The following is a 20713-nucleotide window of genomic DNA, read 5'->3' as shown; positions in this document are numbered from 1 at the left end:
TATCTTTTGAGACACTGTACATTGCCCCTTATTTCACAGATGACCAGATGGCAAAGAAAGAATAGCTGATGTATAAAATACTGACATTATTGTGTTTTAGTCGTAATGCGTACAGTTATTAGTGATGAAGTTGGCAGTTGAGATAATAGTAAGAGACTGTTTCAGATTTGAGCCACAGGCACGAGATGCTGTGTACAAAACTTTCAGAGATATTTTAAGTGCTATTTTTAATTGTGAATTGTACATGCAATTAATGCAGGCTAAGAACACCTTGAATGTTATGTGTGTGTTACCCTCTCTCCATGACAGTGTGGATCAGCCCCAGTGTTTTCAGTGGGGTCCGGTGAAACCACACAGAATAAAAGGGGTGGGAGATTTAATCTTTCAAGGAAAGAAATTTTGTTGTCTTGTCGAGGAAAAAAAATTGTTTCTGACCTTTGGGAATTTTATAGCAAGACTCGACCCAAATTTACAGAAATAAGAAATTTTAATGAGCGTGTACATCACCATTTAAGGAGATGTTTTAATATTCATGATTTAACAGGTAGCCAATCAACATAAAAAGGCAAATCAGTATGAATTTTCAAAGTTATTTGAATGAACCTGATTGGCAGATATTGTTGAATATTCATGAGATGTGTCAACCAATAAGAATTGTAGTTTTGCTTATTTCCTAGGGCATTTACAGATATTTTGATTTGTCTGCATGTTCATAAAATAAATTGCACATCTGCAAAATAATGAAGGACTTCACAACATATTGTCATATTGTTGCATTTTTTTTCCAGTGGTGTTTCCCTCAATTAAACCACCATTTGAATCCTGTGAATCTGAATGAGGCTGTACCTCAGATCGTGACCTCAGCATTTGAATGAGATTGTACCCCAAATCCTGGCCACAGTGTCAATTTATTTATAACCAGACATGTTTGAGAGGATGATTGGCAGCACTGTTGGATGGCAGATACCAGAGGACATAGCCATCCATCAAATGAGCTCCACCTCTTTGACAGTAGTGATCAAGACGGTCACTTCAGGACAAATTTGCCTAAAACTTATTATTTTATACCCATGACAAGTCACTGCTCAGTTTTCTTCAAACACCACCATAACAGATATCTGATATTTCATTTCCATAAGTCTAATAATTTGGGCAGACACTTGACCGTAAATGGTGAACCATTTCGTTTTGTTTTCATCCATTGCATCACAATAGCTGAGAAGCTTTGTGAGCAATCCCGTGTTCTCTCCATTCTCCAGTGTTCAGTGGCGGGTTTCATTAAAGTTTGATCATGCAAGAGAATATCTGTACTACAATAGCTCGACGTTTTGGCTGGGTATTTTGGTCAGACGGCATCTGGTTTTGCCGTCCGACCCTAATGAATAATACCCAGGCTAAACCTCGAGCTACTGTACTGCAGCTAGCAAGATGTAATAATACAAGACATAAACATGTCCAACACGGGATAAAAAATTCTAATAATGCTGACCCTAAGTACCATATGATTACCAATACCATGAAATTACTAGGTTTCCACGCTCGTGACAACCTTCATACACGTGAATCGCGACAACAGTTGACTTATTCCAGTTGTGCCTGTGCCTGAAGTTACTATGCACGCCTGGGCGGTGCATTAGGATGTTATGATGGAGCGCCCTCATTCAGGTTGAATGGAGATCGATAACCCGGAAGTATTCAATATACGTATGTGTAGGACCCCTCGTTGATCAGAACGTACATCCGTGAAAAACAAGGAATTTTTCATCAAAACACTTCTCTTTTTTGCAGTGAGTCGGTCATGTGTACACCGAACAATTGTTAATCGCTCATAGAAATTTTGTCTGTCGAGATAATTGCCATTCTAAGGTGAGAATTAAGTAATATTGATTAATTTGTTAATTTTGTAGTGAGTGCTAATTGGCGACCCCTGATATATTGTCCCTCAGCGATTCTTTCTACTATTCCAGTAGTGCTTACGAAGCGCTGACTGTCTCAATCTCTGTCTGAAGTGGCTCATCCGATTGAACACCCTGAGGAAAACCGTGTAAAAATATTTGTATTTGACCAAGTAGAATATTTCTGTAATCTGAATTCTCTGCTGAAAACGTAAACTGCTTGATACCCAAAATATGACTTGTCGAGTGCAGAGACACATAGATTTAACCCTTTGAGTGCTGTATTTTCCCCACCAAAATTTTAGTGCAACATTTTACCAATTTTATGAACTTTTCTGTATTTTTTTTATAATTTTGGACCAAATGAACACAACATTTCATTGGTCACAGTTGTTAGTCCCCACGGACACCGTCCGGGGGGACTTATAGGTTTGGTCATGTCCGTGCGTGCGTGCGTGCGTCCGTCCGTTCACGCAGATATCTCAGAGATGCAAAGAGCGATTTCATTCAAACTTGGTACAAGGATTACTTCATATGTCATACAGATGCACGTCGATTTGTTTTGTGATACGATCCAATATGGCCGCCAGGCGGCCATTTTATTACGATTTTTTCATGTAAAGAGCCATAACTCAGACATGTTTCAACCGATTTTATTCAAAGTTGGTACAAGGACATTGACCAATGTCATAGATATGTACATTGATTTTTTGTGTGATACGATCCAATATGGCCGCCAGGCGGCCATTTTATTACGATTTTTTCATGTAAAGAGCCATAACTCAGACATGTTTCAACCGATTTTATTTAAAGTTGGTACAGGATATTGACTAATGTCATAGATATGTACATTGATTTTTTTGGTGATACGTCCAATATGGCCGCATTATGATTTTTTCATGTATAGAGCCATAACTCAGACATGTTTCAACCGATTTTATTCAAAATTGGTACAAGGACATTGACCAATGTCATAGATATGTACATTGATTTGTTTTGTGATATGATCCAATATGGCCGCCAGGCGGCCATTTATTACGATTTTTTCATGTAAAGAGCCATAACTCAGACATTTTTCAACCGATTTTATTCAAAGTTGGTACAAGGACATTGACCAATGTCATAGATAGGCACGTTGATTTTTTTGGTGATACGATCCAATATGGCCGCCAGGCGGCCATTTTATTACGATTTTTTCATGTAAGGAGCCATAACTCAGGCATATCTCAACCCATTTTATTCAAATTGGTACAAGGACATTGACCCATGTCATACATATGTACATCGATTTGTTTCATGATACGATCAAATATGGCTGCCAGGCAGCCATTTTATTACGATGTTTTCATGTACAGAGCCATAATACTCAGACATGTATCAAGCGAATTTATTCAAAGTTGGTACAAGGAGATTGACTAATGTCATACATATGCATGTCAATTTGTTATGTGATACGATCCAATATGGCTGCCGTGCGGCCATTTTGTTACGATTTTTTCATGTACAGAGCCATAATTCTCAGGTATATCTCAACCGATTTTATTCAAAGTTTGTACAAGGACATTAACCTATGTCATACATATGTAGGTCAATTTGCTTCATGATATGATCCAATATGGCTGCATGGCAGCCATTTTGTTACAATTTTTTCATGTCCTTAGCCAAAACTTGGGCGCATCTCAACTGATTTTATTCACGGATTTTATTGAAACATAGTACAAGGACATTGACCTATGTCATACATATGCACATTGATTTGTTTTGTGATACAATCCAATATGGCCGCAGTGGTGCCATTTTTTTTTCTGAATTTTTCATGTCTGGAACCATAACTCAGACTTGTATCAAGCGAATTTATTCAAAGTTGGTACAAGGACATTGACTTATTTATACATATGTATGTCGATTTGTTTCACGAGATGGTCCAATATGGCCACATGGTAGCAATTTTGTTATGGTTGTTTCATGTCGAGAGCCATAACTCTGGCAAGTCTCAACTGATCTTATTCGAAATTGGTACATGGACTTTGACTTATGTTATACATATACGTGTTGATTTTTAAATAGTAAGATCAAATATCGCTGCATGGCTGTGATTTTGTTACAATTTTCGAATGTACAGAGCCATAACTCAGACTTATTTCCACCAGTATCATTCAAAGTTGGTACAAGGACATTGACCTATTTCATACATATGCTCGTCAATTTGTTTCACGTCATGTAGCAGTAACATGTCAATTATTGAAGTTTCGTAAGTAGGCTGATATGTCAAGAAATACTGCATCAAATTCATGAAATTTTGTACAGATGTTAAGCTCACATTGCTTTAACATTGAAAAAGACATTTATCAGTGTCATTTTCATTAGTTTTTAATTGCATAAGTAATGAACTTCCCTAATTAGAGTGATATAGCCACAAATTAATACAACGTCAAATTTGATGAACCTTGATACAGATGTTGATCTCATAGTGTTGTAAATACTGCATCAAGAAATATGGTACCATTGATAAATCTGTCAAGTGTTAGGATTGTATGCAAAAGTGTTTTACAACATCCTGTTGATTAATTCCTAGTTGACTCATTTTATGAACATTTGGATGGTTGCCTACATTGGTTTCATGTTTTCATCACCATGGAATTTATTCTTGGCCATTGAGCGCCATCTGTATCAAAGTATTTTTATCACAAACCTAATTAATGAAGAGGACTCAATCCTCTCTGAGGACATGTAATCAAAGTACCCATTAACAAGTGGGGACTGTGTCATCAACGATGACTAGTTTATAAAGGAAATGTTCATGAATGCATGTAATCTCCATAAAGAGAACTGTACTTAGTCATTTCAAGCTTACCTACAACACAAGATTTGAAATACATGTAAATCTTTAATGATGATGACACTTCCATTTTTGAATGAAAGAATTTATAATACAATGCAGAGATTTTAGTTTACTGATGGAATTGCATAAAAATAATTTTTTGCCAAAAAACTGTGTTTAGTCACTATATATGTCATTTCTGAAGTCATCAACTTATGGATAATGAACTGTTTAAAAGAATGTTTGCTCAAACCAAAAAACACAGAAGTTATAATAAATAATAATTTTTATACCAAAATCAAAAAGGTTTCTATGGCAACTTAGTTTTCACTAATTCAATAAAAGATGAAGTGTTCCCTAAAATACAATGACATGTTAATGATCAAGTTTAATCAACAAAACACAAACAAAAGCTGAGAAGTTGATTGTGGAAATGACAATTTTTGACAAAACACAATATTATTGTTTTGCCATTGTATAAAGGTGTTAAAATGTAATAGGTGATCATGAAAAATAAATCAAAATGTTGTTTGAATAATTACCTTTGTACTTTAATTTAATTTCTATAGATATCTGTTTTCAGATACAAGATATATCATCTGCTGTAATGCCTTTTGTCAGTATATTTCTATTTCATGTCCTGTTTGACCTTTGACCTTTCAGGACATTGGTCAAGAAGAACTCTGAAGGGTAGTCGCGGACACAAGTTTGAATTTGTAAAAGGTTTGGCATTCCACACTGATAAACTTTTGGTATGTGACAGCGACAACAATATTGTACACATACTGAACGAAGATTACACATGTGAAAAGGAGTTGGGCAGTTTCACTGGTCAGTTTGCCAAGCCATTCAAGCCAGAGTCCATTGCTATCTCTCAGGACAACCTCTGCTTCATCCTTGATGACAATAACATGCAAATAGTTGTTTGTGATCAAGATAATAAAGTTATCAAATAATTAGCCTACCTACAGACTCAGATCTTGGGTGCATAGCTCTTGTGAAAGGGTCTGTTATTGTCACACAGGTCAAAGGTCACCGTGTTCTGAAGTACAGCCAGGACGGACAGTATATTGCACAGGTTGGTGGCCAAGGTGGTGGCAAAACACAATTTAGCCATCCCCGCTTTGTCACTGTCAACAGTAGGAATGTTGTCATGGTGTCTGACTATGGCAATCACTGCATCAAGTGTTTTGATGCTGAGTTAAATTACCTGTACCAATTCGGTCGGCATGGTAATGGCGATGGTCAGCTGATCTTCCCACGCAGCATTGCCTTTGATGGCGCTGACAACATTTATGTTTGTGACCACGGCAATGGTAGGATTTCCGTGTGGAGTAGAGATGGATCGTGGACACGTCATCTATTCCAAGATGTAATGAGTCTGCCCCAGTTCATGGCAGTGACCGCGGACGGTGATAGAATTGCTGTCTGTGGCTCTCCCTTCAAAGAAATCATAGTATTTTCTATGTAGAGAGAAACACCAATCATGCTGTGTATGTCTACATTTCATCAAAATATTGAAATTTGTTCAAAAGTGTTGATCCTGTAATTTTAATCGTCACTCTCAATCAAATTGCAGTGTTTACATTACTCTCCAAACTAATAATCAGTTATTTCTCAAAATTGAAACGAAAATTCTTGGGTAAATATCAAATGTTGTTGTTGCTACATCTCTAGATTGAGGAAGATTAACCCCTTGACTACAAGGCCAATGTATTTCTATATACCAGGGCCCTAATGTAAATATTTATTAAAATCTTAGGTGTGGTCATTGCATGAACACTGCTTAGAGTAAAAATTAAGTAAGTACCAATAAACCATATATTTCTGAATCAGCATGAAATTTCCCACTTTCTCATACATAAGTTTGTATTTTCAGGTCACGTGACTGTCACATGACTCATCATGTGACCAGAGTTGGCAAAGAATATGCTGGAAAGATATTTGAAGCATCAGGACGTGTTTTGAATCCATAAAATGACTCAAATTTGAATACAGTTGCAATTTTCATGGCATTGTCTTTACATATATGTAATAATAACTACACTTTACTTTATTTATAGGTGTACCTGTTTCAGAATTTTCTCATAAAAGGCAGAGTAAATGAACCACAAACATCAGTATCTGACATAATTCTGTATTTGAAAATCAACACATCTTATTTGTAAATACCTCCTTTATGTCTTCCTTTCAGAAACATGCATCTAAAATGGTTATGATTTATCAAAAATAAATTGACAATATTTAAAATACATTTTAGGGAACAACATATCACATGACCAATTACATGACCAGTCATGTGGCCAGTCATATTGACAGTATGGCTACTATAAAATTTCACTGGGTTATAGTAAAAAATTATATTTCCTCCAGTTTCATTGACAGAATATCGCTATTAATAGAACATATTTACATATTAATCATTTGTTTTTAATAAATAAACATTTCATTTCATTAAAAAACAAATCATAAAAATCTTGCAAGTAAATGACATTAACCAGCTTCTTGAAAACTGTAAACAATCAGCGCGACATTTCTGTGATCAGCTCGACCTTTTAGGGTTGAGGTCATGGGTCACGACCTTTGCTTCCGGATATTGGCCGTACTCGGACATACAGGGGCGCAATCACATTCAGGCCAGGTCGGAATACATTTATCTTAGTCGCGCTGCGTGAAGATGCCAAAATTACGGGATTTTTAAGGACTAGCATGAAGCAAATATGCCTATTTAACTGTGCCGGATATTTCCAGCACAAAAGGTATATGGTAATTCAAAATGGCGCCGGATATATCCGGCGTTCAAGGTAGTCAAGGGGTTAATTCCTAGTTGACTCATTTTATGAACTTTAGGATGGTTGCCTACATTGGTTTTATGTTTTCATCACCATGGAACTCATTCTTGACCATTGAGCACCATCTGTATCGCAGTATTTTTATCACAGACCTAATTAATGAAGATGACTCTATCCTCTCTGAGGACATGTAATCAAAGTACCCATTAACAAGTGGGGACTGTGTCATCAACGATGACTTGTTTATCAAAATTTTGGCAAAAATCTGACAAAAATTGACTGTGGAATATTTTCATAAGGGCGACAAAAATTGACTTTGGCGCTCAAAGTGTTAGTATTATGTAGAACAGTTAAATTTTGATGAACCATTTTTACTCTAATTCTTTTCGTTTGTAAGAAATTTACTTACTAATTTGCATATAAGATACTTATGAGAATCCTATAAGATTCAAAGAAGATCTTGTAAGAAGAAATCGTACAGGAAGAGCTGCCCGCAGCACTACAAAAGTGATGGAGTAATTAGGCTGAGACAGCACAACAGGCTAACACTAAGTCCCCACCGGGTTCCTTTTTTGTTGGAAGAGGGTATTATGCATTTTCATCTTAAAGTTATAACCCCCCTGACCCCCATGTATCATTGAAGATGACATGCAAATGGCCATTTAGTGCCTACTCTGCAATATTGTTGTTACTGTATCAAACATGAGTCGGACTTCAAGGTGTTCGGTTTTTTTCATGGTATTTTCATTGAGGAAGTAAGCGCCTCAAAAGTGAAAGACTTAAACTTTTGTTCAAACGTCACTCAATGAAGCCTTCAATCAGCCTCTCACCAAATCAAGAATAAAAATCAGGGGTCACCATTCAAAGATTTGTACGAGAGGAACACGTGACCTAACATTTACTGATATTTGAAATTAAAAACGGCTGCCATCCCTGTGTTACTTATATTGCGAAAACTAAAATTATCGATTTTCGAAAATCAAGAAGGTGAAAATTTTCTTACTATAAGAGCTTTAAAATGAGCCCCCACAAGTTGTTTGTCAGAAAAGAATCGTAAAAGTTTGAGAGTCCAAATATCTGTCCCCAAGGCACAATTTCTACCTTAAAATGCCTCCACCACTCTTCTGATTTCAAACACAGGGTCAGATAGACCATAGAGGGCGCACATTTCTGCTTGTAGGAGCTTTTGAAACTGCATGTACATCAAAAGAAAACACAACCTGGCAGTTCCGCAAATGGTCACTGTGGGCATAATAAAGAATACTTTTTCAGGTGTACATGAATATAACATAAAATGTGATTTTAAGCCCATAGGTTTGTATTGTAACAATCCCCTCTTCCCCCCACCACCACAGCTCGGTTTAGTCCCATGGTTTATGCTGTAGCATAGATAAGCCCCATTGTGTTGAACTGGGAAGAAAGGGTTCTGTGGAATTTGAAATACACTAACAATGCCTTTTATTTTTCTGTTTGTTCCTTGAAGAAATTAGTGATCTCCATAGAAGGCTAAGGGTAAACTTTAAGTGGTGCTTGAAGTCCTGGCCATGGATCCTTCAAATTACCCGACGAATAGACCACAGAGTCTAGTGAATAGACAAGGTTATATAGTGGATAGACAGGAACATGGGGCAGATAGAGTAGAATACACAAGTAGTAGACCAGAACATTCAGTAGATGGAAGACCTCTACAGAGACCAGAATACATGCTGGAGAGACAAGAATATATAATGAATAGACCAGAATATAGGAGTGGACAAGAACATTCAATAGACCACCAAGAAACCAGGTCAGATTGCACTTTACATAGCGCTCAGTATTCAAGTAGACAAGAATATACAGTTGATCAACAGGGCAATAGACTTGAACACATCTTGAATAGACCAGAATACACAAATAGACCAGGTTTTGCTATGGACAAACCAGAGGTTGTGATGAACAGACAAGAAAGTACCCAGAATAGATTGGCATGTTCCACTGAGAGACGGAACAACCAGTAGAGAGACGGATGCTTCTGATGAGTACGCCAGCAGACAGCATCAATAGACCAGAATTCTATAAAAGTAGAAAAGAGCACTCGATAGGAGGACAGAAACTAGTGAGCAGTGGACCAGGTCATACCCAGAACAGAATGGAATATTCTGACAGTGGGCCAGTGTCTTCACCATATATGCCAGAGTATACAGTTCGGGCAGAACATACCACTCAGAGACAGGAACACACCCTGCACAGACAGGACCTTTCACAGGATAAATCTGAATCTACGCTGCATAATCTTAACCATACAAGCAGCAGACCAAATTTTGAATGGGAGGGGGAGCCCGAGGTTTTGAACGAACCATCTGCAGACAATAACAGGCCGCAAAATTCAACTGATCACCAGAGAAACACAGCAGATAGTGAAAGGCAAACTGCAAATAGACCAGAACATTCATGTAGTCAGACTGAAGTTAGTGCAGAAAGAACAGAAGACTGTGACAATGGAAGTGAGATCGATCAAGAGAACTCTGCTCATGCAGAACCAGAATCAATCTTGAATAGACCAGAAGCTGTTCTGAATAGACCAGTAGGAAGCCTAAGTAGAGAAGCTGTCCTGAATAGAGAAGATATTCAGTGTGAATTGGGATGTGCTCTTGATAGACCAGAATCTATTCTTAATAGACCAGAAACTGTTCTGAATAGACCAAAAGATGTATCAGACACAAGTCTGAATAGACCAGAAAATGTTCAAAGTAGACCAAATGCTAATACATCTACACCAGTATCTATCCTGAATAGAGGAGGAGCTGTTCTGAACAGACCAGAAGATATTCCGACCAGACCAGAAACTGTTGGTGGTAGACAAGAATCTATCCTGAAAAGACCAGAAATTGTCCTGAACAGACCAGAGCAAGAAGTGGATAGTCAAGAATCTTCAGCAGGACTGGACAGAAGTCAGAAAGAAAAACTGATTAATCATGTCTTCCAAATGGTAAGCCTTCTCTGCTTTACTCATGACTTTTGTTCTTGAAGATCTCTACGCACGTCTCCTGTATAGAATTGACTGTATCTCCAGTGATACTGCCGTGCTTTGTCTGTCTACTGTACGGTATATTGCTTTGCTAAGGTAGCTATCGCGCCTTGGGGACAGATATTTGGAATCTCAACTATTACAATTCTTTTCTGATATTCCACTTGTGGGGGTTCATTTTAAAATTCTTTCAAGCTCTAAATGACCACCATACACATATCGTCATGTAAATTAGTCAAATGAGATGGCATCACATCTATCAGACTTTCTGATGTATGGTGTGTGGTAGATATCAAATTGTGGGTTCCATGCACGCTGCGTGTGTGGATGGTATATACCATATACAGTACTGTATTTCTAAGGTCGATTGAAATCTGCTATAATTGCAGTGACCGAACAGAGGCTTATAGGATAGCTTTGGCAATGAAGCGTCGGGTGTCACTTAATCTTTTGGTATGTTAGTTGCCATATATCAGTCATAATAATTAACATGCAACAACATAGCGCTTCATACATGTAGCACCACCAAAATTGCCAAAAATTCAAAAAAGGTCAAAAATCTATTTCTTTTAACTTGGATCAATAAATTTCCCATCATTAGTACTATATGTTTTGATAACATCAAAATACTCAAGTATTTCTGATATCTCTTTGCTGTCATGTCTTCAGGTATATGATTTGGTGAAATCAATCAGCTGTGAAGTGTTTCTAAAAGTGGTTGACTCTGACAGTAATGCCCTCGTGTACGGCACCAATGACTTCTTGAACAATACTTTGACAAGGGACTCCATGCACATCACAAGGATGTACTCATCGGTGTGGAAACAGACAAGTTTGCTTCAAAGCTGAAAGAAAAGTTGTGTCTTGAAAATGGAGGTAACACTTTTTATATTCCTTACCACTGTACTTTTGTTTCCAACCTTAAAACCCAGTACCGATAGCTGTATTTTTTTGTATTTTGCTTACCAAAATATTTCATGAAAGCATCAAGGAGACGTTTTGAATTTCTCTTATTAAGCCATATTATTATGGAAAATTTCACTGTTTCAATCCTTGATGATGGATTCGATCAATTAAATTTATGCCCTTAACATGTGTATAATACCGGTATGGCGGCCATTTTCTTGTTAAATCTAAGGTGTACTTCCAAATCTAAGGTGTACTTCCAAAAATGTTCTGAGGTCACATATGGTAAGCACTTTGACATAAGTTGCATTTTGATTTCATACCATCTTCTCCCAAAAAAGTGCAAAAAGATAAAGCTTATGGGCTTTTAAAGACAAATAATCCTGCAGACAAGGAAATTCAGAGTACTTTTTTTGACCGCAAACACAGTTTCAAAAGGATAAGATTTCCCTCCAATCTATATTGATGTGTAGTGCCACAACATTTCCTCTGACCCATGAAAATTTTGACTCATTGCTCATATTGGTATGGGGCTTCATGCAAAGAGATTTCCAGAAATTTCAAATTGACCCAAAGAGTAAAGAAATGTTACAAATAGTCCATATGTAACAATTCACTATGAACAAAGGCCCCCGTTTTGTTTCATAATAGCTTTTACACCTTTTCAGCATACAACTTTTCAGCACCCGTACAGTATTACTATACGCAGGACAGGGTCTTAAATTCACGTAGTTTTAATCAGTAAGCCTATGCCTATCATGTTGTTGTCTTTTATGCCAAGTTTGGGCAAATATAAACACTGAAAATTGCAGTGAATTGGAAAAAATAACATATAATGGAGGTGAACAGATGGTTGAATTCTCATTGTCATGTAAGGGTCAATGGATTCTGTTTTTACCAGTTGCTTTTTACCCATTATGCTTCAACCACAGATGCAGCAGTGTCTGGTGAACAGTCAGTGAATGACAAGTCACACCTGCAGTGTGTTGATAGCCCAGTGCACAGTGTTCAGAGTAAAGATCCCCCAATTATTGTAGGGCGAACACGTAGACGAAAACAGCCATCACCAAAGAGAGCTGTTGAGACGACACCAAGTCCAGTCAAAAGGAAGCGAGGCCGGCCACCTGGAAGAAAGAACAGGTGTAAAACGTTACATCTAACTGAGATGCCCCAGGAAACATTGCAAGAAGTAGCCAATGAGCTGATTTCTGAAGACGAAAGTGACAAAGAAGCAGACTATTTTGATGTCGCAGATGATGACGATGACGATGAGGACTACCTGCCTACCGCTCAACCAAAAGCTAAGCGCAAGTACACCTTCGTTGTGCGTAAACCTCGTAAAGCAGCTGCTCCAAGCGGACCAAAGTCGAGTGTCTGCGACGTCTGTGGAGAAATATTCATGACAGTTCAGGAGCTAAAACAGCATAAGAAGAAACATGAAATGGAAAAACTGACTTGTAAAGAATGTGGTGAAAGGCTTGATGGCTATTCAAATTTACAACAGCATGTGCAAGCCATGCACAAAAAAGAGCGCTTGTTTCAGTGTAACATCTGTGAGGAGACGTTTACAATAGCGACATACCTCACCTTGCACAGGGAGATTCACGTACCTGACAGTGACAAAAACTTACAGTGCGACAAATGCGGGAAAAAATTCAAGCTCTCTACAACGCTCAAGGCGCATGTGAAAATGTATCACCGGAAGAAAGTTTATGATTGTGAAACTTGTGGACGAAAATTTTCTAAGAAATCAAATCTTGTGGTACACATTCGCTGTCACACAGGAGAGAAGCCGTACAAATGCGACCAGTGTGGTAGGACATTTAGTCAGCCATCTACGTTGCGATCGCACAAATTAATCCACACAGGTGAAAGGCCATTTAAGTGCTCAGTATGTGACTTTGCATTCGTTCGTGCAGACGATCTTAAGACCCACTTTCGGCGGCACACTGGAGAGCGTCCATTCCAGTGTGAAATCTGCGGTAAGCGATTCAGTAAGAATCAACAGATGGTGGACCATAAACGACACCACACTGGTGACAAACGCTTCAAGTGTCAACTCTGCGGCGGAATGTTCTTCAAAAGTAGTCACCTGAAACGTCACATGACCATTCACTCCGGCGAGAAGCCGTTCCAGTGCCAAGTGTGTGGCAAGAAAGTGAACCGTGCTGATAACCTTCGGGCACACATGAAGGTTCATCGTAAAGAAGTTGATGGGGAAAACGTGACGAAGCAAGCAAAACAGACAAAAACACCTGCAAGGAATATCATAGAATCCACAACAAACTATGACAATGATAAAATAGATATGCAACAGCAACAGCATCGGACCAACATACCTGTTACTTATCCTGCACAATTACGATATGAAGGTGATACAATGTACGTAGTACCTCGTGCTACACCAAGTACAGCCGAAACGTCTAGAGCTCAGCAACATGATCAATGGTGAATGACAGTCGCATCATCACAGGCTTTTCATGTATTTTGACTCAGTCATCAAAATTTTTAAAGGCTGAGCCTCCTTAAAAGGACGCGAAGCTATGGCCGCGTTCATTTTGTAAGTGGACATCAAACAGGCAACACGCGGGCACACGCTCTGGAATATGCCACTTTTTAGTTTTCTCCGGCCGCAAAAACAAAGACAGACTGCCAAGCGGTCAGCACGAAGTTGCTGCCGATCGAACTCTGTGGTTATACCGGTATTCAAAGTCTAAAGTGACTTGAAGACAATTTTTTAGGAAATTCGAACGTTTGTGGTGGGGAATCAATGACCGCTGGCGATTTGATCCGACCATCAATCAAATGCTTGTGTAAACTCTGTTTGCAGGATTAGCAAAAGGTGACAAAAGGTTGAGATCAGTTTGTGTAATCAATGTTATAGAAATCAAACATCGTACTGGCCAAGTGTTTGACTGGGAGGAGAACTCCACTAATACGAGAACCTGGGATTGAAAAGTGCAGCTTTAACAACTTTGCATGTATATGATGCCCTTTCTGAATGTTAGATTTGGTACTTTCAAGACCTTAATGAAATTCAGGTGTCTGAATATACAACACAAGTTCCTTCTGATAGGCCATACTATATATATATATATATATATATATATATATATATATATATATATATATATTATATATATATATATATAATAATATATATATATATATATATATATATATATATATATATATATATATATATATATATATATATTATATATATATTGACTGAACAAAGTACAGTATAGCTACCTCTCCCACAAAACCATGATTTTACAATAAGATGTTTGCCAGATTGTTATTTCTTGCATAGGGATGTAAGTTACAACAGTTCAGTCTGAAAACTTCACCGTTCTTTTCAACAATGACTTTTCATTGATGCACTCATGTTGAACTCAATTAATGAGATCACTAGAATGATCAATCAGATCTTGTCAGAATGTTTTTATCGTCTACAAGTTCTTTGACATAAATGATCTTTTTTAATTGTGAACATTTCACTGAAAATAAATGAATGTACAGTATGAGAGTAATGCTCAATAAATATACATAAATTAGCATGAATTAAGAATGTCAGACAAAGCAAGTATATTTGTTGCTCAGCATGGCCTTTGTGATAATCTACAAATATGGCAAAAGCATGAAAATCAATACAACCTTTTGTCTGTTCGAGCATGGACAAAAAATTTGAAATACCGGTACATCACGGTGATACATGAAAAATCTGTCACTTGAGGGCGCTTTCCATCCTCTCCTCTTGAGCATAGAGAATGCCCTCGAACGTTGGATTTTTCAGTCCTTGTTTTACAGAAGTATGCAAATTTATTTCACATATTTCTCGTCAGCAGGGGCAGACAATGAAGCTGTTTTGTGTGAAAAGGTCAAATTCACAAATCGTTAGGTGGCAAGAGGGCATTTGTTTTATTTTATCAGTGAGTGGGGAAATTTTTGTTTTATTTTAAACACACTTTAATGCCAAAATCATGTATGGATGAGAGGGCAGTGGGGAAGCTCTGTTATGAGAAGAGGGGCACTCGGCAGTTTTGGTAGTGAAAAGGGGAGCATGGAAAATAATGGATGGGAGGGTAACGGTAGTTGTGAACAGCTTTTACCTTCCTCTCCAAAAATTTCCCTCCAAAATTTTTTGTCCCAATTTCTTTAAAAACACTGACACCTTGGGTCACAATTTTTAGCTCATATTTGGTTTTGTATGTAATTACCAAAACGAGCTTATATGATGAGTCAGTGGCGTCTGTATGTCTGTATATTTGTGGGTATGTATGTGCGGATGTATGTCCGTCACACACAAAGGCTCCCATACCGCCAGAGCTACCATCTCAGTATTTGGTGCACAGGTAGATGCAGGGGTTGAGATGTTAATTTGTTCAAATGAACACATCAGTGTCAAAAATGTGCAAATGAGGTAAGAAAAAGGGAAATTCTGCAAATGTTCAGGAGTGGTGGCATGCCAGCATGCTACTCCACTGAACTTGAGTCATTTCCTGTCATTGTTTATGAACTGTTAGGGACGGACCATTAGATCTTGGGAGGGGGGGTGGTCAAAAACAGAAAAAAAAAAATTTCAGAGCAAAAAGTTAGGAAAAAAAAATTTTCAAACTAGTTTGCAAAATAAAAAAAAATAAATCAGAAGACAAAGGCATAAAAAAAAAATCTGCAAAAGTCTTTAAAATTTTGAATTTTTTTTAGATTTTACCGACAGAAAGCAACTTTCTGTATTTTTTAGTACATCCTCCAGGCACATTTTTAATTGTAATTTATACATTTAGAGTGACTGTATCCCTTATACTGGAAGTTGTGATTATCTTAGCTTTTCAGGACTTTTGTATTCTGATCACTTGAAAATTATGAAATTATAGAGCCTGTTTTCTATTGTTTCCTGCGTACAAACCAAGCAGGTACACTAGGTAAACATTGAAACTATGGTATGGTTGTCAAGACAGAAAGTTGTATTTGCCTTTTAAGATCAAGGTAACAGATGCAGGCTACATCAGTTTCATTTTTTTCACAGCATTTTATTGCAATGATGAATGCAAGAATGGGTGAACAAGTAGAAACACGTCAATAATGATAAAACAACATATCAATTCATTATGTATTATTTTGCTTTTAAAAAGGCATTTTCAATTCTTTTTTCTCAAAAAACAGCCTCAAAAAACAACAGCAACACATGTTTTAACATTCAACAATACACTACGTAGAATGCCATCTATCCAACAAATCCCAACACAAAAACACACTAAAGGGTTGAACTTTGAAAGTTTCTCGATAGCAAATACTGAATAAATCTGCATGAATAATCGTTTTTGTGTAGCAAATTTCAAAGAAATTGGACAAGCCCTTTCAGAGAATACAGATTTACCATGAATGGCATAAATTGCCCTAAAAAGACAAATATTGAAATTTCAACACATCTATACACATCCAATCAATTTGGACATGCTGTTACAGCGAAATAGATGTTTTAATCAAAAAAGTGCATCAATTGCTCTAAAAACACAAATATGCAAATTTAACTATATTATTTAGCTTATTTTAGCTTCTCAGCTTGTCAAAATCAATTGTAAATCATGAGATATGCATGATGTTTGGTGGGGTGAATGTAGGCATTTCACCACGCAGTAGAAAGGGAAGCCAGGAAACCAAAATAGTCAATTTTCAAAACTTATAGGAAGCTACTGAGGAGCAAGAAGACCATGTTTCAGAGGAAGATGTGTTATCCGAAAAAAATGCTCCCAAAGTGCCACCAAATAACACCATTTTTATCTCTATTTTTCAAAAGCTCCAACAGCAGGAGGGGGACACCCCCCTCCTGACCACCCCCCGCAAAAATACTCCCCAAGTCCCACCAAATAACACCATTTTAATCTCTATTTTTCAAAAGCTCCAACAGCAGCAAGGGGACACCCCTCTCCTGACTCCCCCCCCCCCCCCCGTGACCGCTTCGTGGCCGCTTGTGGTGCTTGGCACCACATCTTTGCCCTCTTTATCTTCAGACAGCGACGAACTAAAAAAAAATTAAATCTGAAAATTTACTCTGAAAAAAAAAATTTGCACAGCTAATCTCAATTGGAAAAAAAAAAATTCAGAAATTTACAATAGTAAAAAAAAAATTTCACAATTTCATTGTGACCACCCCCCCCCAAGGTCTAATGGTCCATCCCTTACATATTAACAGACCTGCTCAAACTAAGGGACGGACCATTAGATCTTGGGAGGGGTGGTCACAATGAAATTGTGAACATTTTTTTACAATTGTAAATTTCTAAAAAAAATTTTTCCAAATGAGAAAAGCTGTGCTAATTTTTTTTTTCTGAGTAAATTTTCAGATTTACAATTTATTTTAGTTCGACGCTGTCTCAATGTACCTCCATATCACCAGCGCAAATAAGATTGCGTGCTGTAACTACAACATATATATGGCCCAGTGATTTATATTGCTGATAGATTTCGCGAAATGTTGCAGATCATCTTTTGACAAGCTGAGAAGCTGTTTGCGAAAAATGTAGTGAAATTTCAATATTTGTGTTTTTAGGACAATTTTTGCCCCTTTTTGATCAAAACATCTATTTCTCTGTAGCAGCGTGTCCAACTTTTGTCAATTTGTTATTCTGGTTTAAATATTTCTTGTATTTTTTCTGGTTGTACTGTGCAGAAATCATTGTCATAACATTGAACGTAGAATTTTCCTGCAATGAACAGATAGAAACAACATTTATTGTTGATCTTTGGTACCCATACTGGTATGTACCAATTCTGATCAAATGTGAGCGACACCGTATAATTGCGGTATTTTTTTTTTTAAATAGACTGTGCGCTATCAGTCTATATTGGCATATGAAATAGCGCTGATCGCAAATGACGTCACTGTTCTCTTCATTAATATGCATAAATAAACATTTCTCCGCATTTTCCGCATAAACGACGAAAATAAAACCTGCGAGTGTTAGAATGGCTATTTAACGTCACACTTATTTGTATAAATTGATGACTGAGACTACAAGCTGCAACAGCAGCCGCGCATACAACAACAAAGTTTGTCCGAATTTCAGCATATTTGTCCGAAAGTCGCGCGCGTGCAGCTATATTTAGTAACAAATCCAAAATCGCGATCAACGCTATTCATGGAGTAACAGTTGAACATGAAATTCCAAAATCATGCCCGCTGTGATTTGCGTCATGAGTGATCAATTCTATGGAAGACCGGTCACGACATGCGACATGCGACCTGCGACTTCAAACTGCGACCTGCGTCCTGCGAGTTTGAAACATACGACCTGCGACTTCGGCATTTAGACAAGGTGTAGGCCTAACCTGCGACTTCACAACAGCGACCTGCGTCCTGCGTGTTTGTCAAACTGCGATATCAGTCTTGATTTGTTCGCACCATTGCTCTGAATACGAGCCTGAAAAAACACGAGGGACACCATTGCACTATATTAAAACAGCCGTTTACCGCATTCTCGCGACCAGAGCATTATTTTCGCACCGCTGGCCTACGCAAAAATCGGCCAGCGAAAGAATTCAACCAGCGATAGAAGTGCATGAAGCTGTGACGGTAGAGAATTCCACAAACGAAGAGCACAAATTTATTTTTCTTCTTACGAAAAGCAAACCGATCTGAAATAATGCAATAGCAATAGGGTTTTAAACGTCTACATCAGTGTTTAATAGTTTCTGGAACTTTTCTGCCTACATGATCTAAATATTATATACACACAAAAAATGATATGTACATATTATAGTATGTACATATTAGGCTTAAAGACTGAAAATAGGATTGTAGGAGGGTTTAATTATGTCCTGTTTTACAGTTTTAACTCGCGTTATCTATAAAGAACTTGAGTCGGTCTCTGGCTATTCATGGTTAGCAAATATGTTTGCACTTCTGTCAATATCAGTATTATTTTAACTGCTTTACTTTGCATATGTTATTTGTGTAGACAAATGTAGTCCGAAGTTAACCAGTAAGAATATTTTTATTTTTTCAACTGAACAAAGTTGCATCAATTCGATTTTTTGACGAAAAGTAAAAATGAAATTAGACGAAAAGATGGCAACATCCGATGATCAATCACTAGAGAATTGGAACAAAACTGGAAATGTTAGAAAATGAACGACAATAACTGAAAATTCGAATGTTTGCAATGACACTGACGCAGTTATGATACAGGGGGGACAACTGATGAATTAAACAGACAGCTAGATGGTTATACCACAGTGAAATGAGGATAAATACCAGAGATTCTAAAAATCAAAAAGTTTGTCGATAACATAAGGAAAGAAGCGAGGTAAGGCAGACGAAGAATATCTAAAATAATTTGAAATTTAATATAAACATATAAATGCCTATCACGTAGCATATTATTTTCCATGCATTAACACGGACTGTCAACATTTCCGTCATAAAATTATCTCTCCAGATGAAAATGAGTGAACTGGTGTGTACATGAATTGAGTTTTGCCAGACTTTGGTGAACGATTTACCAAAGCGAAAGCAATGGCTTATTAATTGATCGATGTTGAACGTTAAATCTCCTTTCCACGTTTTACCCTTTGAGCGCTGTAATTTTCTCCCACCAAAATTTTAGTGCAAAATTTTACCAATTGTATGATTTTTCTGTAATTTTTTGATAATTTTGGACCAAATCGACATCACATTTCATTGGCTACAGGTTTTTTTCCCAATTTTTTTGCAAAAATTGGAGAAAAATTGACAGGGTTTATTATATAAAGGGGACAAAAATAGACTTTGGCGCTCAAAGGATTAAAGTTCACGCAAGACGCCTCCAATCTAATACTGAGGAAAACACCATGAAACGTTACGTGTTGTTGTCGCATGTCGCAGTTGTGAAGTCGCAGGTCGCAGTTTGACAAACACGCAGGTCGCTGTTGTGAAGTCGCAGGTTACACCTAGGTCTAAATGCCGAAGTCGCAGGTCGCATGTTTCAAACTCGCGGGACGCAGGTCGCAGTTTTGAAGTCGCAGGTCGCATGTCGCATGTCGTGACCGGTCTTCCATGAGTGATCAATTCAACAGTGATTTTGAGAAAGTTTGTAGTTTTTAGCGGAGTTCAACTTCAACTGGCAGAGGGTATTTAAAGATAAGTCAGATAGGCTGCATTGAGATGGTGAGTATATCAAAGATTTCAAATAGGTTGGAGATATTAAGATGAAAACGTCATAGATGAGAATTCAGCGAAAACTCTAAAGTTAATAGGAACGTACGCGTTATACGGCAATTTTGACCAGCGCCCTCATCTTTTTTGAAG

The 20713-nt window shown here is 37.5% G+C and overlaps 2 protein-coding genes across 2 annotated transcripts; both read left to right on the top strand.

The window, feature by feature from the left end:
• Positions 1-1698: 1698 nt before the first annotated feature.
• On the top strand, positions 1699-12495 carry LOC139124955 (uncharacterized). Its single transcript, XM_070691069.1, has 4 exons — positions 1699-1866; positions 8992-10476; positions 11185-11391; positions 12354-12495. The coding sequence occupies exons 2-3, from the start codon at positions 9514-9516 to the stop codon at positions 11362-11364; spliced, it is 1143 nt and encodes a 380-aa protein (XP_070547170.1). The 5' UTR covers positions 1699-1866; positions 8992-9513; the 3' UTR covers positions 11365-11391; positions 12354-12495.
• On the top strand, positions 12130-13873 carry LOC139124954 (zinc finger protein 253-like). Its single transcript, XM_070691068.1, has one exon. It carries the CDS (start codon positions 12257-12259, stop codon positions 13871-13873), a length of 1617 nt encoding a protein of 538 aa, XP_070547169.1. The 5' UTR covers positions 12130-12256.
• Positions 13874-20713: the final 6840 nt, after the last annotated feature.

Source organism: Ptychodera flava (genome assembly GCF_041260155.1).
Source record: "Ptychodera flava strain L36383 chromosome 23 unlocalized genomic scaffold, AS_Pfla_20210202 Scaffold_24__1_contigs__length_23054250_pilon, whole genome shotgun sequence".
Taxonomy (NCBI): domain Eukaryota; kingdom Metazoa; phylum Hemichordata; class Enteropneusta; family Ptychoderidae; genus Ptychodera; species Ptychodera flava.
The sequence above is the reverse complement of the archived record's forward strand: the minus strand, read 5'-3'. Positions and strand labels throughout refer to the sequence as shown.

Coding starts and splice junctions, on each gene's coding strand:
- LOC139124955 (XM_070691069.1), top strand. CDS start 9,514: ATGCTTCTGATGAGTACGCCAGCAGACAGCATCAATAGACCAGAATTC. Junction 10,477..11,184: donor TTAATCATGTCTTCCAAATG/GTAAGCCTTCTC, acceptor TCATGTCTTCAG/GTATATGATTTGGTGAAATC.
- LOC139124954 (XM_070691068.1), top strand. CDS start 12,257: ATGGAGGTGAACAGATGGTTGAATTCTCATTGTCATGTAAGGGTCAAT.